Genomic DNA, 20,624 nt, shown 5'->3' on the forward strand with positions numbered 1-20,624 from the left:
TGGAAGCAGATAACAGGAATAATGGTAGAGGAGCACTGTTGATTCATTTTTAATCCCTGGACGAAATGGGGTGGATTGCTGGAGCAGCTGTTGTGGTCCCCCATGTAGACATTTGGAAGTTTCAGAGGCTTGCTGCTACATGCAAGAGGAGCTATCTTCTTGGTTGGTAGGTAGCCCATAGGCCTGGGACCCACCTGGTCCCAGGCTTTTCACTCCTTTGACCCACTACCTGGTTTCCTGCCACATTCTTCAGTGGCCAAGACAAACGCTGTCCACAAGTACTCTCTTCTCTCACCAAGGGACTACAGTGCTAATCTTTGAATTCTGGCAGTCTAACGGAGGATTATAGTATAATCAGTTATTTGCTGGCATATAGAGAAAGGTTTTTGTGCGAGTTGACTTTTGACTCTGAGCTTTTTACTATAATCCTTGTTTGGATTAAAAGCACTAATTTATTATCTCTCCATGTTACTGAGTTACAACTTATGGGTTGTGAATAGGAACCATCTATGTAGCAGCATCACTGTATTCTCAGCATCCAGCTCTCAATATGAAAACACGATTAATCTTACCTGTGTTGAAAATTTCCATCAGCTTTCCATGTTTTTATTAGTGTGGTGTCCCCAGCCAACCTGCCCAGAAGGACACGGTGTGTCACACAGATAGCCAGCACAGTGCTGGCCTCCAGGAGCCCCTCAAGGGTTTGTGTGTGTGTGAAGAGAACCTGTCTGTTACTTTCCTGAGAAGATTTGGAGGCTCAAGTTTATTTTAAAAATTATGTTTGAATTCTTAATAATGAAAGTGCTGTTCTAAATTTACCTTTTATTGAAAATGTGAAATTTGTCCTTCAGTTTTAAAGCTTAGCTGGTGATTAAATCAAGCCTTTGATAACTCGAGTTTGTTAGTTATAGTGAAAGGTTTAATAGTATAATAAAGCATTTTTCTTTCTGAAATAAAGTACAGTCACTATCATAAATGCTGCTGACAGCCTTAATTAGACTCCTGCATTTTAAGATTTTGAAAATTCTTTTCTCCAAATGTATCTTACTCGATAGTGCCTCAGTGCGTGTGTACAAGTTTAAGGGTGAACTTTCAAAGTCAGGTGCAGCAAACACATTGCCCTCCCCTCACTCAGTGTGCCTGCCTTCTCCTTTGTAGCCATCAAGGAAGACAGGAGACCTGAGGAGAAAGCAGCGGTGGCGGCAGCAACCTCAAAGAAAACAGCCCCTCCTGGCTCCGCAGCTGGCAAACAACCTCCACCTAGAAGTCTCGTTCCAAAGAAGTCTCCTTTCGCTAACTTGGCAGCAGCCAAACCAGCCATTAAAAAGTCACCCTCAGGCTTTAAGGGAACCATTCCCAAGAGGCCGTGGGCCACTCAGCCAGGCGGAACTTCAGCCACCAAGCAGGCCGGACTAACACCTGCTTCCATGACAGCTGCTTCCAAAAAGTTACCTGGCTCTGCTGCTTTGGTCGGGCCCATGAGGAAGCCAGTGGCAACCTCTGTTCCCATGGCATCTCTAGTCCCAGTACGCCTCGGGACCACAAGTCCTGCCTCGTCACAGCCAAACTCACAAATTCGGCAAAATATAAGACGCTCCTTGAAGGAGATTTTATGGAAAAGGTGGGCCATTCTTCTTGGTTTCTTCTCAGTTATAGTGGAAGATATTCCATTTATATAGTGTGAGCATTTCAACATTGCCCCAGTGTTTGAAAAATGTAATTCCTTTTTTATTCTGTTCAGAGTCAATGACAGCGATGACTTAATCATGACAGAAAACGAAGTAGGAAAAATAGCCCTCCATATTGAAAAGGAGATGTTTAACTTGTTTCAAGTTACAGATAATCGCTATAAGAGTAAATACCGCAGCATCATGTTCAACCTCAAGGACCCTAAAAATCAGGTGTGTTGCATGATCAGTATACGTTGGCCTATTCTGACACAAGTGACCTTGCTATGCCGTTTCTGTGAGCTGAATTTCACGGTAATAAACCAAACCACATTTTGAAACATGTCCTTTCTTTGAAAGCTAAGAAGTACCTTTATGCTCTGCTGCTTCTATGGGCCCCAGGTCACTGGTGTTGAGAGTATTTGTGGGCCTGTCCCCACCTTGACCAGGGCCCTGGCAGCGGTCTCACCGGCTCCCTGTGATGTCCATTTTTTATGTCATCAGGTGTGAGGCTAAACATTGCTTTAAAACGACAAGCCCATCATTTAACTGGTTCCAAAACAAAGTTCAAATTCTTTATCCCAGTATATGGGCATGTCCATATTCTGGCTTCAAACCTTTTCTGCCTTATTTTCTTGACATTCCTTGTCAGCTGAGCAAGCCTGACAGCCAGGGCTTCTCAGAGCAGTGGTGAGGAAGACCCTGCAGGCGTGGCCATTTGCACAGGTGCTGCTTGTGCCAGGGTGGCAGCTCAGCCTCCCAAGTGGCTGCAGGGTGGGTGGTGCTGCTGCCACACGTTCGAGACAGGAATCGGCTCGGAAGGGGCCTGCCTGGCAGGGCCTCTCCTGCCACCAACCCATTGTCTTCTGGTGTCTCTGTTGGCCTCCTAACTCTCACCTGTTTTAGATTGGGAATTCACATGCTCTGCATCTCACCGTGCTTAACAACCCACTAACAGAAGTGCTTTCTTCCTGCCTTCATTCCAAATACTACCTTTGTGTCTCATGTACACGATTCTGTTTTTCCTGAAGAGACGTGAAGGCTATTGGCAGAATCGGTGCAGCACAGGCCTGGAAATCAGCCGTTTGATCTTAGTGCTGACATTTCCTGGGCCCTCGCTTGCTCCCATCTGGGGTGGCCTGGCACAGAACCCCACAGGCCGTGTGGGAGCTGGACGAGGTCACGTCCTTGGCACATGCTGCATGCAGTTGAGTGCTGGGGTCATTGTCATGTGGCCATTTACCCTCTGGGCAAGACTTTAGTGCTGCTCTGTTTTTTCTGTATTCTCTCAAATTAACAGATACTCAAGTGGTTTTTGAACAAGTGAATGAAAGATGTTTGTTTCTAGGGACTCTTCCATCGTGTTCTTCGTGAAGAAATCTCTTTGGCAAAACTTGTGAGAATGAAGCCAGAAGAACTTGTATCTAAAGAGCTTTCCACGTGGAAGGAGAGACCAGCGAAATCTGTGAGTACTGATGGAAAGTGCCTGCTTGGGCACTGAAGACTTGATTTCCCAGAAGTAAACTCGTAGACTGCATGAGTGATGTGTTCCGCCTAGAAAAGAAGGTTTAAAGCTTCCTGTTGTCTTTTTCCTTTCAGGTGTTAGAGTCCAGAACGAAACTGCACAGTGAAAACAAGAAGACGGCCGCCAGGCAGGAGCCCATTCCTGACATGGAGGACTCTCCGCCAGTGTCGGACTCGGATGTGAGCATTGGGCAGTTTCAGTGTTAACCAAGAATACACCGAAATTAGTCTGTTCCAAATATTTTTATGTGTCTCAAATTACTGGGAAGACACTGAGCCTCTTACAAGTATATATAGTTGTATTATTTCTCAAGTACTTGTATTCAGTGATTTATTTATTTTTTAATAAAGAGACAGGGTCTCGCTCTGTCACCTGGGCTGGAGTGCAGTGGTGTCATGAGAATTGACCGCAGCCTTGAACTCCTGGGCTCAAGCGACCTCCTGCCTCAGCCTCATGAGTACCTGGGACTACAGGTGCTACCACTGTGTCTGGCTTAATGGTCCCTTTCTTCCCAGTGTTTCTTAATGACATGGGACTTCTTTTTTTATGTGTGCTATTAATTTGGAGATAGATTTGGAAAGAAATAACGTACGCCTTTTTTTTTTTTTTTTTTTTTTAATCTTTTAGGAACAGCAGGAATCAGTGCGAGCTATCCCTGAGAAAAGCACTGCACCTCTCCTCGACGTCTTCAGCAGTATGTTGAAAGATACAACCAGCCAGCACCGGGCACATCTTTTTGATCTAAACTGTAAAATTTGTACAGGTGAGCACAGTTTGGGAGATGAAACTTTGAGATGAGACTAAACTTGGTTTTGTTTAAAATCACTAATCCTGCTAAAGCAATTGTACTTGACTCATGTTTGAACAGAAAAAAAGGTTGGAATGATTTCCTGGAGTCCATAAAGTTACCCCTCCCTTCATAGTGTTGCTTCCGGTAAGAGATTGCCTGCTGCGTGCTCTTGCACGTGTCAGATTTCTCAGGGCGTCTCCCCTTGTGTTCTTTAGGTCAGGTCCCATCATCAGAAGATGAACCAGCACCAAAGAAACAAAAGCTGTCAGCTTCAACTAAAAAAGAGGACTCAAAGCCCAAGTATGACAGCCCCCCAGCCGATGCCGTGCCCCCCTCGGCTGACGAGGCGATGCCAGAGGCTTTGCCAGAAGATGCTTCCGAGCCAGACCTGGAAAGTGCTTCTTACCCAAATGTGGGGCGGCAGTATTTCCCCGGGCCTCCGGGAGATAGCCACCCCGAGCCCTCCCTGCTGGAGGGCATCTCCCCCTGCCCAGCCTCCTGTGGGGGCGGGGTGGTCACCACTGTCACGGTGTCTGGCCGGGACCCCAGGACTGCTCTAGGCAGCTCATGCGCAGGCCCAGCCTCTGCAGCAGCCCGTGCCGATGGGGCCCACTCAGCAGAAACCAGAGCAGATGTGCCGAAGCCTGCCATGACTTCTGTGGTGGTGCCCAAGTCCATACTGGCCAAGCCTTCCTCGTCCCCGGACCCAAGGCACCTCTCAGTTCCACCGTCACCAAGCCTCAGGTGTGTACTGAGTTGTGTCTAACAGAGCAGAACATTTTATCTTTTAGATTACAAAAGAAAAAGGTTGGGAAGCCGAGGTGGGCGGATTGCTCGAGGTCAGGAGTTCAAAACCAGCCTGAGGCCGGGCGCTGTGGCTCACGCCTGTAATCCTAGCTCTTGGGAGGCCGAGGCGGGCGGATTGTTCAAGGTCAGGAGTTCAAAACCAGCCTGAGCAAGAGCGAGACCCCGTCTCTACTATAAATAGAAAGAAATTAATTGGCCAACTGATATATATATAAAAAATTAGCCGGGCATGGTGGCGCATGCCTGTAGTCCCAGCTACCCGGGAGGCTGAGGCAGAAGGATCACTCGAGCCCAGGAGTTTGAGGTTGCTGTGAGCTAGGACGCCACGGCACTCACTCTAGCCTGGGCAACAAAGCGAGACTCTGTCTCAAAAAAAAAAAAAAAAAAAAAAAACCAGCCTGAGCAAGAGCAGACCCCGTCTCTACTATAAATTGAAAGAAATTAATTGGCATATATATATGTATATATATGTATATATAAATAAAATTAGCCGGGCATGGTGGTGCATGCCTGTAGTCCCAGCTACTCGGGAGGCTGAGGCAGAAGGATTGCTTGAGTCCAAGAGTTTGAGGTGGCTGTGAGCTAGGCAGACGCCAGGGCACTCACTGTAGCCTGGGCAGCAAAGCGAGACTCTGTCTCAAAAAAAAAAAGAAAATAAAAAGATAATTGGTGATTACATAGTTCAACTCCGAAATTTACCCAGAAATGTAACTTTTTCGTATTTTAAAAAGGCCCAGCTTAGGATACTTCACTATTGTTTTAGAGGTTTAGATCTTGAAAGCTGAAATGTGAATTTATGGCCATCCAGTTTTTTTCGTTAACCAAAATGTCTATATTCTTAAGATTAAAGTAGTTAATTGGCAAAAATAAGCTATGAAAACTTATAAGAATTCTCTTTTGCTTTTAAATATAAAGTCTTCATACTTTGAAATCCTCATTGTAGGAAGAGAAGGAGATTTACGTGCTTTTTCTTACGGTTTTGTTTTGCAGCATCTCAGAGTCACGCTCCCCTCCAGAAGGAGACACGACCCTCTTTTTGTCTCGACTCAGCACCATTTGGAAAGGATTCATTAACATGCAGAGTGTAGCGAAATTTGTCACTAAGGCGTATCCTGTCTCTGGGTGTTTTGATTATCTCAGTGAGGTTAGAACCAAGAAAGTGTGTGTGTGTGTCTGTGTGCGTGTGTGTGTGTGTGTGCGTGTATGTCTGTGTGTGCGTGTGTGTCTGTGTCTGCGCCTTTCACAGGAGTTTCTGTGCTAGCGTGAGCGGCTGGCGCTCTCACAGCTGAGGATCTGGGTGCGAAGGCGGCTCTAAAGGCAAAGTAGGGATGCTGTGGGGAGGAGTCAGCAGAGCAAGCAGGTGGGACAGGGACAGAGTTTGAACCTGAAATCAGGCATCTCAGTTACCTGCTCAGCTTGGCATCTAGGAGATGTGTGTGCACCCAGCCACCAGCACAGCCAGGGGTTTGTGACCTGCCTTGGGAAGGGGCTGGCATGGTAACCCCATGGCAGGTCTCTTATTTTTCAAAATTAACAGAAATAGCACTAGCATTTATGACCTTAGTGCAAGGGGTCACCCTGGCAAATATGGCTGTAGTTGTACGTGTGTGTGTGTGTGTGTGTGCGTGAAAGATAACGTGGACATGTTGGGTAGTGGTTTCTGAATGTGATCTTGTTTGGCAAAAGGTGTCATACCACCCTTGGCTTTGGTAACTCATAATCCTGGATGGTAGTTAATTAACCAATCAACATTTAATATACTTGTTAGCTTTTTCTTTGGAATAGTTGTGGTTTTCTTGAATCTTGAGTAGTTTGGTGCCTTGAAATTACTACATTAATCTACTTGTGAATACTATAATTTCACCAGTTATTTACTCAAAGTACTTTCTGTTTAGGATTTGCCCGACACAATTCACATTGGTGGGAGGATCGCACCGAAGACGGTTTGGGATTATGTTGGCAAACTCAAGTCTTCTGTGTCTAAGGTATCTTCTTATAGTATAAACTCTGCAACAGTAGAAGATGGTGTATATTTAAATACGTTTTTGTTTAACCTCTCATTTTGATGGGTGAACACTTGAAATGTTAGCCTACAACTTATTAGGTATTTCTAGGTTAATGTTAAAAATTAAGTTTAGGCCGGGTACAGTTGCTCATACCTATAAACCTAGCACTCTGGGAGGCTGAGGTGGGAATATTACTTGAGGTCAGGAGTTCAAGACCAGCCTGAGCAAGAGCGAAACCCTGTCTTCACTAAAAATAGAAAAAGTTAGCTGGGCATTGTGATGTGTGCCTGTAGTCCCAGCTACTTGGGAGTCTGAAGCAGGAGGGTCCCTTGAGCCCAGGAGTTTGAGGTTGCCATGAGCTACGATGACACCACTGCACTCTACCCGGGGCGACAGAGGGAGACTGCAAAAAATAATTTAAGTTTATATAGTTACATTGCTATGTGAGGATGTATTTAATTTGTGTAGTGCAGTGACAGAAGTTTGTTTCTGATTTATTGTAATAATGTATATGCAGTTAAATTTTAGTAAGTATATAAGCTTTAATTCCTTGTTTTATTTTGGTTGAAGGAGCAGGAGGTAGGACTTCAGGAGTGAGCAGGCAGAGTGCGTAGCCTGGGCTTGTGAATGGGCTTTGGTTTTCTGGGACCCTCTGAAATTTAGCCGCAGCTGTGTGTTCGCGTTAGTGTCTTTGAGGAGGCTCTGTCACCGTCCTCAGGTTCACAGAGGGCAGAGCCCTCCCGAGTGGAGGTGCAAGATAGCACCTGCAGGTCGCAGCCTCAGCACCACGACCTCAGGCATCCATGGAGTAAAAGCCTACTCTGCCCCATGCCACTAAGTCTGCACTTGATGTGGGTCCTCACTGATATGCGAACTCCAGTGGTGGCTGGTGTAAAAGTAATTGTAAAGGATTTCCTATGGAAACCAGGGTTTGGATCGGGCAGTCTGGTGCGTGCTCAAGCCTGTGTTTTCTTTACTACATTATCTTAACATGTGGGACGACAGGATTGTGAAAAGAAAATTCAGAATTGCAAAAATCTCCCATTTCAGACTGTGCCTTTGACGCTTGTACAAGATTGGACATGGGTGCTTTTCTCAGGGCTGCGGGTAAATGCTTTCCCCACCCTGCCTATGTTACAGGAGCTGTGCCTGATCCGCTTCCACCCCGCCACAGAGGAAGAGGAGGTTGCCTATATCTCTCTCTACTCCTATTTTAGCAGCCGTGGCCGTTTCGGTGTTGTAGCTAATAACAACAGGCACATTAAGGACCTCTACTTGATTCCACTGAGTGCCAAGGACCCTATTCCATCCAAACTCTTGCCCTTTGAGGGACCAGGTAAGGCACTGGTTTTCTGGGTGGTGATAGGCACACCTGATACCTTACACATCTGCCCGCTCAGGTGGCTCTGCTGCTTGCTTAAGCCATGACTTTTCTAGATCAGGAATTAGGAGTACAAGTGGAGCCGTGTTTAGCAAAAGAACTCATCTTCCAGGGATAGGCGTGTCACTAGCAATGCCCCTAATAGCATAGATCACCTTAGAAAAGTTTTATAGGCCAGGTACGGTGGCTCACGCCTGTAATCCTAGCACTCTGGGAGGTCAAGGCGGGCGGATTGCTCAAGGTCAGGAGTTTGAAACCAGCCTGAGCAAGAGTGAGACCCCGTCTCTACTATAAATAAAAAAAAAAGAAGAAGAAATTAATTGGCCAACTAATATATATAGGAAAAAAAAATTAGATGGGCATGGTGGCACATGCCTGTAGTCCCAGCTACTCGGGAGGCTGAGGCAGCAGGATGGCTTGAGCCCAAGAGTTTGAGGTTGCTGTGAGCTAGGCTGATGCCACGGCACTCACTCTAGCCTGGGCAACAAAGCGAGACTCTGTCTCAAAAAAAAAAAATAAAAGTTTTATGGAGAGGGAAAGAACCCACAGCTTCCAAACGGCCTGTCCTGGCCTCAGACCGGTGGATGTTGGGATGCCCAGGAGCCTGCAGGTGAGTTGGAAGGAAAGGTAACGCTGGATGTGGGCTTCCTGGGCCATGTTCTTCACTCTCGATGGAGTTCTTATTGTTAACACTCAGCTCAGGAATGAGCAGGTTTCCTTCTGGAGTCATTTCTCTAACAGGGATTAATTTCTAGAAGATGCAGAAAGTAGCAACACAGAAAAATAATTGCTAGAATTAATTTTAAATCTACAGCTCAAATTTTAGTAAGTTCATTTGTCTTTGGCAAACTGTGTTTGCTTATTCTTAGAAAGTACTGTGTTTAAAGGATTATTTACAAACTAACCTAAAAATACTTAGTGTTTGTCAAGGGTTGAGAGTGATTCTGGGAGGGCAAGGTCTGTTAGTGTCCAGCTCTTCCCCCGCCCCGTAGAAGTTGATGTGGCTTCAGTTAGGGGACTGGCATCCGATGCCCAAATGGAAGTGTCTCCTTGGCCATCACGTCCCCAGAGGACTGGGAAAGCTGACACGCAGTCACGTGTCACGGGGGCAGCAGCCAGTGCCTGAGACTGACGTATGCTGCCTAGTCCCTGCACCTCAGTGTCCATTGTCCCCGAGCCAGGCCTTGGCGAGTGCCCTGCCACAGCCATGCCACCTCCCCTGTGCAGTCCCGTCTCCCCAAGCACAGCCCACACCCCCTGGAGCCGATTCTTAACACCTGGCGTGGGTTTGGCTTGTGCCTGCATCTTGGAATTATGGGCCTGTAAAGGCATTATTGATAGCAGTAATTCCAGGCTTCGATGTTTACTGGCATGATACATTATAATTTATTTAATGCCAAATACATTTTAAAAGCAAAGTGCTTCAGTGTGTCCTCTCAAGTCCTACTTGGGGTAAAGAGATGCCACCCAGTGGGTGGCAGAAAGAACCTTGGTGGAGGTTCTTGGTAACAGCTATGCGAAGAGCTCTGGCCGGCCCTGTGTGACCAGGGAGAGGATGTGTCCAGTCCTGCTGGAGGTGAAGACCCAGAAGCCGACCTCCCAGACCCTGCACAGATCGTCCGGTCAGTCGCAAGTGTGAGAGCTTGTGTGTAGGAGCTAACGTGAGCGTAATGGAGACGCTGGTGCCAGATAGCACCTTCCTCTCGGGAGCAAAGAGCACTTTTTATTTATATGATGTGAATTAGTAGGTACTTAGCCACTCCTTTTTTAAAACATTAAAGCAGTATTTACTCCCTTTTCCCTCCTCTCCCTGCCCCTCCACGTTAGAGTGGGCTGTGGGGGTAGGCCAGACACGGGGCTGCCGCACGGCCTTGGGGTGTCCCTGCCATCACAGGAATGGATGGAGGCTCCGATAGGCAGTGAAGGGGGCGGGGAGGCCCTTGAGGCACAGCCCCAGGCACAGAGGGAGGCGACAGGCAGCACTGGCCCTGCCAGGAGGGCACTGGGCCCAGCATGCTGGGCTGGTGGAGGCGTTCTCCTCGTTGCTGAGTGTGATAGGTACTGACCACCTGGACTCAGCCCAGTGACTGGCCAAGTGAATGTCACACTCATCCACCACGGCACTTGCTGAGGCCATGACACTACCTGATAATAGGGAGTCGAAAAAGACCCACAGACTGTCCTTCACAATGAAGAACAAATGTGCCTTGGAACAGTAAAATAGGACAAAGGAGTTTAGAAAGGTAACAGTCCACGAAGTTTTGCCCATACACTTTAAAACCTTGTTTTAACTTAAAAGACTTTAGTATGATATTTGTTTATTCTGCTGATACCACTGTTGACATTAGTGCGTATATATGAGCTTTTACACACCTGCATGGTAGTTAAACAGCCTCCACCAGGCCAGGTTAGCTGCCCAAGCTGCCTCACATTGATCGTTTGACTTGGTGTTTTCTAGATACAAATGTACAGGTGTGAGTCCTGGTTTCAAGTGTGTATTGTGTGTTTGTGTGTGTGTGTGAGAGGGAGAGAGAACCTTTCTGGTTCCTTTCTCCTGGAAAGGAACCTTTCTCCTGTCTCAGCGGTCCTTGCCCTCCTGGAGTTAGTCTCTGCCCAGAAGCCTTTGGACAGCACCGGCCCTGTCTGAGGCTGGCGGCAGAGTCTTCTCCGCAGGGCCGTAGTCGGTCGTGGGTGTGTGCCGCACACACAGCCACACAACCGGCAGCAGCACCTGCACTGCCTGAGCTCACACACCGGCTGTCGCTGCTCGGTCTTCTGTGCAGCGCACGCAGCTTGGGCCTGCGGGAGAGCCAGCTCCTCCACCAGAGGGGCCTGGTCTGCGCCATTGCTCGGTGGCAGGTCCAGCCTGGTCACTGGGGCTATTGCACAAGAGAGTGACCCTCATGCATGTGCCTCGCTTTATGGCACTGAGCTACGGTGTCCTCACCTCCTGAACTTTGGAACTGAGTGGGTTTTGACAGCATAGCAGCCCTGCCCCCGGTGCCTGCTGCTCACACTGAGAAGCGGGTGAAGACACTGGAGGTGCTGAGCTGTGCCCTCTTCTCAGGTGAGCTATGGGGACAGTGAACACGTGGACCTGCTCCCATGGAGCTCCGCAAGTCCCGCACGCAGTTCTCAAAGTGTGTCTCAGAGCACCTCCAGAGAGCCTGAATATCTCTGAGGACCCTTTGTCCAGTATGTTTTTGTTTTATCTGTGAAAGTGCTGGGCTGTCTTTTCTGTCACATGGTGGCATTTTTAGTAGCGTAGTGCTACTTTGAAGGACACTGGAAGCCTGGGTCCCTCTAACTCAGCTGACCCCTTTTCTACTCAGAGGTTGGGTCAGCCCAGCTCCAGTGACACTGCCAGGGTCTCTGCATGGGACTTGGGGTTGCAGGTCTCTGCACAGAATAAAGATTAGTCAGACTGGAAGCTCATCTTGTGGGGTTCTGTGTGTGACCCTGATAGGACTGGACCTGATACCAAGACGCCCACACTAGTGACAGCCACGGGCCACCCGTTATTCTGAGTGAATCGATGGGACCTGGAGTCTGAATCTGAAATGGCTGTTGAGTGGCTGCGGGTGTGCAGGCTGTGTCTTCCCCAAATAAAGAGCGGGAGGAAACGGTGCCTTTTTCAGGAGCTCTAATGAAAAGAGTCTCTTTCTCTGAATCTTTTTACACTGCACAGCACTTGGAGGAATGTTTGAATCTGTAGTGTCTTTGTATTCACTTTTAACTGCTCTCTAAATTAGCTCAAAAACTTATGACTTGAAATACTGTCAGGTAAGCATTTCTTCAGTTTTTGTGTGTGTATGTATTGATAGCTTTGCATAGAAATTGTAACCAAAGTCAAATACAGCATCGAATGGAATGTACTACTTACTCCTCCTACATCAATAAAAACATTTCATGGAAACTGGTCATTGTTTGTTTGAATTAGAACCATTTGGTAGCTCTCCTGTTCTAGGTCTGCCTTTGCTTTTCATAAGCCAACGGGACAGGGCGCACCCAGCCCTCAGACGCCCACCCGGTAGTTGCGGGACGGCCAGCCCCTGGGAGAAGGTGGACAGCACTCTCTTAGCTGAAACCTGCACAGGGCCCAGTGGCTTCATGCAGGTCTCGGGTTTAAAATTGGAAAGTGGGAGGGTCTGTGTGTGTGTGTGAGTGTGTGTGTGGTGGGTTGGGCGAGGTGTACTGCTCCCCCCGTATTTGCCAAGTCTCTGTCCAAGTCATACTTAAGAAAGAGTCTTGTTTATTAACTTCCTCAGTTTCTATTCCAGCAGGTGTAAAAATTTTGTTTTGACAGATTCAGACCACAGGAGGGTTTTCATTTTAAATAGTGAATAGTAGATGTGCGGGATAGATTTAGGGTAAAGGAATCATTTTGACAGCCTTGGGGTTAGGAAGAGTCAGATTTCGGCGATTTATTACTGGCAGGAGCATCCTGCGGTCTCCCGCTCCCGAGGCTGCCCGCTTTCAGCAGGCGCCGTCTTCTGCAGATGCTCCTCTACTCCCGTCCTGCTGCCGACGCTCTGGACACAGAGCTCGTTCTGGTCTTGTCTGGGAACTTAATTGGCACACACCTTTTCAGATACACTCCTTGTCTTTGTTTCTTGACTTCTCTTCCTATACGTGTGTAATTGTAGCCACCGAGTCTGAGGCCAGACCCTTCCCCCATGAAGACTTGACACAGACACGGAGCTGGGAAGGCTGCTTTCGTCCCCACTGTCATGCAGAAGAAAAGCATTCGTCTCCCTCTGGCTCTGCGGAGGGTGTCGGGCAGGGTGCATCAGCGCCCGTGTTCCCGGTCTGAGTGTCCCTGTGGGCGTGGAGAACGGCATGTTTAACGGCAGCTAGCGTGTCCATGTCCCTTCCGCATTGCTTAGTGTCCCCTACTTTGCAAATGTGGGCCTCACAGCAGCACTCAAGACTGAGGCGGGTAAGGGAGCGTCCTTGCACCCAGCCCCATCCCGTTGGTGCCTGGTCTCGCTGTAGCCTCCCAGGACATGGGCCACACTGGGGGCTGGCACACCTCACAGCTGCCGAGAGGAGAAACACCCTCTGCTGCCCACGCTCCTGGGTGAGGGACATGGTCAAAGGCTACTCGGCCTGGCCTGGTCATGCCTGCCTGAGGCACTTGGAGCCTAGCTAAGCTTGGGGCACCTCCCTTTGTGTCCTCCACGAATGTTACTTCCAGGTATTATTAGTTACACTTCATGCACATATTCATGCAACCGCAACAGACATGATCAGAGGGTGAAGTTTGCTTCAAAGCAGGGGTATCCATTTTGGGACAGCCCGATTTAAAATCTTGGGGAGAGGTAGTGGGGAACTTCAGAACTGACATCCGACTGTGGCTTTTTCTGTCACCAGCATATGCACACAAGACAGTCAAGAGCTGGAAGATTTAAAAATGCTGGCTGCGTGGTAGCTGCCACTCTAGATAGCTGCGGTTTTCAAAACCAACATGAACATCAGTAATTTAGTATTAGCCTTACCTATGAGGGGTATGACAACAAAGGTCAAACATTAAAGATTCTTGCCAGGGCCAGGATATACGAATTTGTAGATAAGCATACCAGGCCATTATAGTTCTTGCTGGAATGGTGCACTAAACTGGGCTGGGCCCCCACACTGCCCTCCCGAGGCTAGCACAGCAATTGGCCCCTCACAGAAAGTTTATTGACCTGAAATTTGGTTTGTGCCACCTTCCCTCTTAGGCCTGTAGACATTGAGGGCTTCACTCAGTGAGTGGCATGGCCCCCTGTGCTAGGGTGTGTTGGCCCTGGGCTGCCCCCGTGACTATCCCCTGCCGTCCAGCACTTCCAAGGCCAGCCTGGTGTGAGGGTCTGCCGGGAGTGAGCCAGCAGACAGCTGCCTGAACAATAGGCTCACATGTCAGCATGTCCCACCCGTGCTCAGCAAGCCCTGGGACCATTTGGTCCAGAAAGGCCATAATAGCCAATTTAACAATTGGCCATACCCAGGTTGAATAAGCAACAAACTGTTCAGTAAACAAATAGCTATCATGGTGAGAAGTGCTATCTTAAATCAAAATGTTCTTAATTCATGTAAATTAGAAAATGAACTTAGTGGATTGCCCTTCATATTTGCCAAGCAGGAAAATGTGGACGTGATCCTCAGTTGGCCTGCCTAGCTTTTCCATGTCTGCCCTCCCGTACCCACCCCTTCCTTTCTCCCATGCGCTGCCACCGTCAGAGGGGCAGGGAAGAGGGGTGGTGGGAAGGTCCCAGGCTGTGTCCTGTACGCAGCTGAGGTGGGAGTCTAGTTGGCTCGACACACCAGCTTGTGAGACGAGAGGCCCTAAGTCTCCAGGAGGCAGTGGCAGCACACAGCCCCAGCTCAGTTGGCCAGGCCTGGGGTCCTCCTCTTAAGGGGTGCAATAGGACACCCACCCTCCCTCCTGTGCTCAGACTGTCCTGTCCATATGATAAAGTCCTTAGTGGAATTTAGGAAGATTGACAGCAAATGTGTTTAGAACCACACAATGGTATCCAAAATCTTCTCTTCACAGAGTGAGTTGTAATCATTAAAACCACAAAAAGAACAAGAAAATCTTAGCACTAGTTTTAATTGTAAGGAATTAAAAAACCATAATATAGATGCCTTTTGTATGCCACAGTAATATTAAATTTTCAATAAGCTGAACTTACATCTTTTGATCTTAAATATATTTTCACTATTAACATTCTGTCCTTTGTACATCGTTTTTCCCCTGTTGCCGTTGTGACTTGGATTTTGTTTCTCTTTGGTATTCTAGAGTTCTTATGAGTTGGGGGGATTATTTCTGGGATGTCAGCCTTCCTGATCTAAAGTTCCCAGAGCTTAGAATGTTTACAATAATCTGTTTTAAAAAAAATAATTATCTTTAAAACTGAATGCTACACCCTAAACCTCTGCGTGCTTCCTCTGTGTGAGCTGCCCTCACCACCAGTGTGCCAGGGCCTCGTGCTTGCTCTGGCATGGCAGCCGGGGCTGACAAAGGCTTGGCCATTCGTTTTTGATAAGTTAATGCTCACTGAATTCCCTTCTAAACCCTGAAACATTCATTTTAGCCATTTCAGTCAGCAGCATTTTTCCCGTTAAGTGCCATTCTGATGCCAGAGACTAATGAATTTACCTCTTGGTTGGTCCCTTATTGAACATTTAATATTGGTGTACTTAGCTTAATTTCTGTGTTGCAACTCATAAGTTAAAGGCAAAAGGGGTTGTTACCTTTCTGATAAGTAGCAAGAGGTTATTAAAGAGCATGGCTAAGAGTCTGTCACAAAGTCATGCTGGCACGTGCCTCCGCAGGGTGGTGGTAGCGGCGGTGGGCGTCTGCATACCTGCTTCCCACCACCTCCCGGAACTATCGCTTTAACATCATGTGTAGTTTTTTAAAACACGTCACAAGTTCTGATGATGGGGATGGATTTACTCACGAGCTGGGCCCTGGGCTCTGTTTGTGGCGCGGGGCTCCCTGCTCCATCGGGACTGGGCAGGTGCTTTGGGCTGGAGCCATCCTGGCTTTGCCATGAGCTTCTCAGACCTTGATTTCATTTTGCCGTAAAATGTCTTCCTTCTACCTATTAAACATTTCCTGTGAACACCCTTAATGAAATTTACCTCTGAAGGATGAAAGCCGGATTTAAATTCTAAAATTTGCACAAATATTTTGTTTTTCAGGTCTTGAGTCACCGCGTCCGAATATAATCCTTGGGTTAGTGATCTGTCAGAAAGTGAAACGGCCTTCAAATGCTGGCGAGCCGGACAAGGGGGACGAGAAGCGGGCCCGGCTCCAAGAGGACACGGACGTTGCTGTCTGTCCGAAAGTCCCCGCGGCCCCGCAGCCTGACAAGAAGCCCTCCAGGTACCAGCTCCACTCTGGGGACACAGCCGCCAGCTCCACACCCCCAGGGTCTCCTCCACCCCCGCCCCCGCCCCCGCCCCCTCCCCCAGAGCTGCCGGGTGCGAAGGTGCTGTCATCCTTCAAACCGCCACCAGCGTCAGCAGCGGTCCCTGTGACGGTGGCTTCCTCTGTCACTTCATCTACTTCGAAGACCGCTTCGCCGCTGGAACACATCCTGCAGACTCTCTTTGGAAAGAAGAAAGCGTTTGACCCTCCTGCCAAGGAGGCTGCTGGGCCCGGGGCCGCTTCCCCCCAGGACTCCAAAGCCAAGGTGGGCGACGGGGTGTCGGCACCTCCTCTGCTGGATCCGATCGTGCAGCAGTTTGGTCAGTTCCCACAAGGCAAGGCCCTGGAGGAGGAGGAGGATGACAGGCCGTATGACCCCGAGGAGGAGTACAACCCGGCGGGGGCCTTCGACAGCCAGCTCGCAGAGCGCAGTGCACGTCAGGACGGGCAGCGGGCCCCCGAGGCCCCCGAGCGGGAAGAGGTGGCCTACGACCCCGAGGACGAAACGATTCTAGAAGAAGCCAAGGTGACTGTGGACGACCTGCCCAACAGGATGTGTGCAGACGTCAGGGGCAGCGCCACGGAGAGGTCTGCTGAGGGCGCTGCCCCCTCTCTGGTGGAGCAGCAGCGCATGCTGGAGGAGCTGAACCGGCAGATCGAGGAGCAGAAGAGGCAGCTGGAGGAGCAGGAGGAGGCGCTGCGGCAGCAGCGGGCGGCCGTCGGCGTGTCCATGGCCCACTTCTCCGTGTCGGACGCACTCATGTCCCCGCCACCCAAGTCGTCCCTGCCCAAGGCCGAGCTGTTCCAGCAGGAGCCACAGGCGGCACTGCCCCCCGTGGGCCAGGCCTCGAGCCAGAGAGACCCGCGGCAGGCCAGGCGGCTGGCCACCGAGAGCGGTGAGGGCCCAGCAAATAGCACGCAGGGCGCCCCACCTGTGAGAGATGCTTCCGGAGGCCCTGCTGTGGGGCAGGTGCTGGGGCTGGCCCAGGAAGAGGAGGCTCCTCCGTGGGCTCCAGCCGAGAAGGCCCCTCCTGTGTCAGACCAGGATCCCAGGGGTGAGCCCTCGGGCAGCCCCGCCCTGCAGCCCGGGGAGAGTGGCCTCCCCACCGCTGGGGGCGACAGCTCAGCCAGGCCTGCCCGAAGGGTGCTGCTGCCCACACCCCCCAGCGCCTCCTTGCAGCCCAGCTGCCCTCCACAGGGCGACGGGGCCAAGGACCCCTTCTCAGGTCCAGGGTTCGTGTCTCAGGAACAGCCTCTTGGCCCCCCCCAGTATGAGGACCCCAGACATCCTCATTCTGCTGGGAAAAGTGACAGCCCCACCCGGGAGGCTGAGGGCGACAGAGAGATGCAGGCCAGGCCTGGCGAGGGGGCCACCCTGTTTCCCCTGCCAGGACAGAAAGGAGGGGCGCCCCAGTGCCAGGGTCCCCGTGAACCAGGGCCAAGAGCTTTCGGTATGTCAGGACTTCATGGCCCCACTTTCCCCGGACCAAGGGGGCCAGTCCTTCCGTTTTCAGAAGAGAGTCTCATTCCTAACACAGAGGGGCCAAGAGGGCCGCCTCCGGCCAGATTCGGAGCCCAGAAGGGGCCCCTCCCTTCCTTATTCTCAGGACCGCATGGGCCACCACCCTATGGGGACAGCAGAGGCCCCTCACCCTCCTACCTGGGTGGGCCGAGAGGAGCTGCACCCTCCCAATTTGAAGACCGCAAGGACCCCCGTGGGGAGAAAAGGGAATTCCAGGACACCCCATATAACGAAATGGCGGGCCCCCCTGCCCAACTTGAAGGACCAGAGCAAGCCCAGCACTCGGGAGGCAGAGGCCCGGCACCTTTCCAGTTCGGAGGCCAGAGACGGCCTCTGCTGTCTCAGCTTAAAGGGCCCCGAGGAGGGCCCCCTCCTGCTCAGTTTGGGGGTCAGAGAGGACCACCCCCTGGCCATTTTGTGGGCCCAAGAGGGCCCCATCCCAGTCAGTTCGAACCCGCCCGGGGCCCCCATCCCAATCAGTTTGAAGGACCCAGAGCTCAAGCACCGAATTTCATGCCGGGTCCCAGGGGGATTCAGCCTCAGCCCTTCGAAGAGCAGAGAGTAAACTCGCCACCAAGATTTGCAAATCAGAGGGCACCAGCGCCCATTCCCTTTGGTGGGCCCAGGGGGTCTGCACCCTTTTCTGAAAAGAGCGAGCAGCCCCCTCCTCGGTTTCACTTCCAAGGCCAGCCCCCCCAGGTGCTGAAGCCAGCCCCCCGGCCCCTGCTGGAGCTCCCCAGCCACCCCCCGCAGCACAGGAAGGAGCGCTGGGATGAGGCGGGCCCGCCCTCCACCCTGCCCTCCGGAGCGCCTGGACAGGGCCCTGAGGCTGACGGGCAGTGGGCACCGCCCGAGCTGCGAGAGGGCAAAGGCCATGACCACAGGAGCCAGCCCTTCGAGGGGAGGCCGCGGGAGAAAGCCCCGGAGGAGCCGGAAACCCGGCTGCCCGAGGGCCGGCCGGGCCGGGGGTTTGAGGACAGGAGGAGGGAGCGGGAGCGCGGCCACAACTGGAGCAGAGAGAGAGACTGGGATCGGAGCCGAGAGTGGGAGCGCCACCGGGAGAGGGACTCCAGCCGCGAGTGGGACAGGAGCCGAGAGAGGAGCGCGAACAGGGACAAGGAGCGAGAGGCCGACCGCGGCCGGGACAGGGGCAGGAACAGGGATCGAGAGCGCGACCGCAGGCGAGACCGAGACCGGTCTCGGAGCCGAGAGCGGGACCGGGAGAGGGCCAGGGACAAAGACCGAGAGCCACGGGGCCGAGACCGCAAGGACCGGAGCAAGAGCAAAGAGAGTGCCCAGGACCCAAAGCCCGAGGCCGCCAGGGCCTCAGATGCACAGGCCTAGGGCCCGGCCGCGGCGCCCACCGCCGGCCAGCGGGTCCCATCTCCGCCCGGCAAAGACCCTTGTAAAAGCCACGTTGATAAAATGTGTTGAACAAATAGTTTTTGAAATAGCTATGAACTTAGATTCGGGGTAGAATATTCTGGACTTCAGAAGTTACTGTAATTTTGTGTAAATGGTTTCTTACAAGATTTCACCTTTACAATTCTGATGCTTTTAAAAAAAAAAAACTAAGAACTCTTAATATTTCCATTTAAAATTACAGAAATGGGAAAATGTCTACAAGAGCATATTGCTTTTTCCGATTATAAAGTTATCTTTTCCAATAACTTGACTACTGTAAATGTTAAGGGAGTCTCCTCGGACCCTAGAGCCATACCTTAGCCGACGTCTCAGTACTTCTGTCTGCAGAAGCCGTTCTCACGGGTCTCTGGCAGCCCCAGCTGGTGCTGCAGCCGAGCTGCACATGTGTCCCCTGCCCCCACTGTGGGAGGGCAGGGGTTAGGATCTGGAATGTTGAGAAACAAAAAACTTAAAAAATGCATCTTTCTTTTGCCATAAGGAAGTTTGAATTACAAATTTCAACCAGGACACAAAAACACATTTCTTAGTTTTGCACAGTTTCTATGTATGTATCACCTTATAAATTTTTTTCAAAAAATTGATTAAAAGCAACAACATCTGTCCTAGTAGAAATTGTTGCATTTAAATAACAATTTATTGGAAAATGTTTAAATTTTACCAGCCTAAAGAAAATGACAAACCAGTTAAGTGTGCTTTAAAAGGGTGGTGGTGGGGCAGGGGTTGCTTTGATCTCAGCCTTCAGGAACGTTGTGTTTGTAGAATTTGCCACCTGAGCAGATCCTCCTTGTCCCGGGGAAAGTGCACTCGGCTCAGCTCCAAACTGAGGGATTGTCTGGCGGTAGATTTAAAGTTTGTTGTTGTAAATGGAACAATATTTGTATAAAGTCTGAGGTGGAAATTAGTTGGTCATTAGTTCAGGAACTGCAAACAAAATAGAAAGCTTGTCACTGAAATACAGTGTCTGCTTCCTGTCGTGTATTTCCAAGTACTTCTGAAGCGTGACATAGAGAAAATCCGGCTAATTTATTTGTACAAATACACTTTGATAATTTTTTATATTTTCATAAACTTACTTTTACAGATGTAAAATTAGAGAATTTCATTTGTTCTTTAGAGTCTGTTATTCCATTGTACATCACTACAGATTTTTCACTTTATAGCACAAATTTTTAAGTTAAGAAAACATCGAGAACCTATCAATTTGAGAAGTTTGGTATTTTAAACGAAGTGTCAGTAGGTTAAATTACAGTAAAGTAGGTATTGTTCCAACATCTAATATGATGTGAAGGTTTTTTTTTACATAGAAAGCAAATTTTTCTAATTTAAATACACAAATGTAAAAATCAGTGTGTTTCTTTAGGTTTACTTGATAGAAATTTCTGTAAATTGTATTTTATATTGCAGAGTATTATATCACTGTACATTAAAACATGGAACTTCATAGATTTTGTTACTTGAAGTAGAATAAACATCTACAGAAAGTTTTTGTCTTGTGTGTCTTCATCAGCCCTTTTTTAATGCCAGGAGTACCGAGGTTGGACACAGCCCTGACTGCCGGTGTCTTCTTGTGGGTTTGTGCCATG

General features: G+C 49.7%; 1 protein-coding gene across 3 annotated transcripts in view; it reads left to right on the forward strand.

The window, feature by feature from the left end:
* DIDO1 (death inducer-obliterator 1) overlaps positions 1 to 19,639 on the forward strand; it is a 56,610-nt gene extending 36,971 nt beyond the window's left edge. For all 3 annotated transcript variants that reach the window (XM_020281736.2, XM_020281738.2, XM_012772924.3), the window contains exons 8-17: positions 1,159 to 1,621; positions 1,742 to 1,901; positions 3,016 to 3,132; positions 3,267 to 3,371; positions 3,820 to 3,955; positions 4,198 to 4,726; positions 5,780 to 5,933; positions 6,685 to 6,774; positions 7,936 to 8,131; positions 15,866 to 19,639. In XM_020281736.2, the coding sequence (XP_020137325.2) occupies positions 1,159 to 1,621; positions 1,742 to 1,901; positions 3,016 to 3,132; positions 3,267 to 3,371; positions 3,820 to 3,955; positions 4,198 to 4,726; positions 5,780 to 5,933; positions 6,685 to 6,774; positions 7,936 to 8,131; positions 15,866 to 18,960 (5,045 nt within the window). In that variant the 3' untranslated portion in view covers positions 18,961 to 19,639. The remainder of the gene's footprint in view (positions 1 to 1,158; positions 1,622 to 1,741; positions 1,902 to 3,015; positions 3,133 to 3,266; positions 3,372 to 3,819; positions 3,956 to 4,197; positions 4,727 to 5,779; positions 5,934 to 6,684; positions 6,775 to 7,935; positions 8,132 to 15,865) is intronic.
* The last annotated feature ends 985 nt before the right edge of the window (positions 19,640 to 20,624 follow it).

The sequence above is a fragment of the Microcebus murinus genome, chromosome 16 (assembly GCF_040939455.1).
Source record: "Microcebus murinus isolate Inina chromosome 16, M.murinus_Inina_mat1.0, whole genome shotgun sequence".
NCBI classification, from domain to species: domain Eukaryota; kingdom Metazoa; phylum Chordata; class Mammalia; order Primates; family Cheirogaleidae; genus Microcebus; species Microcebus murinus.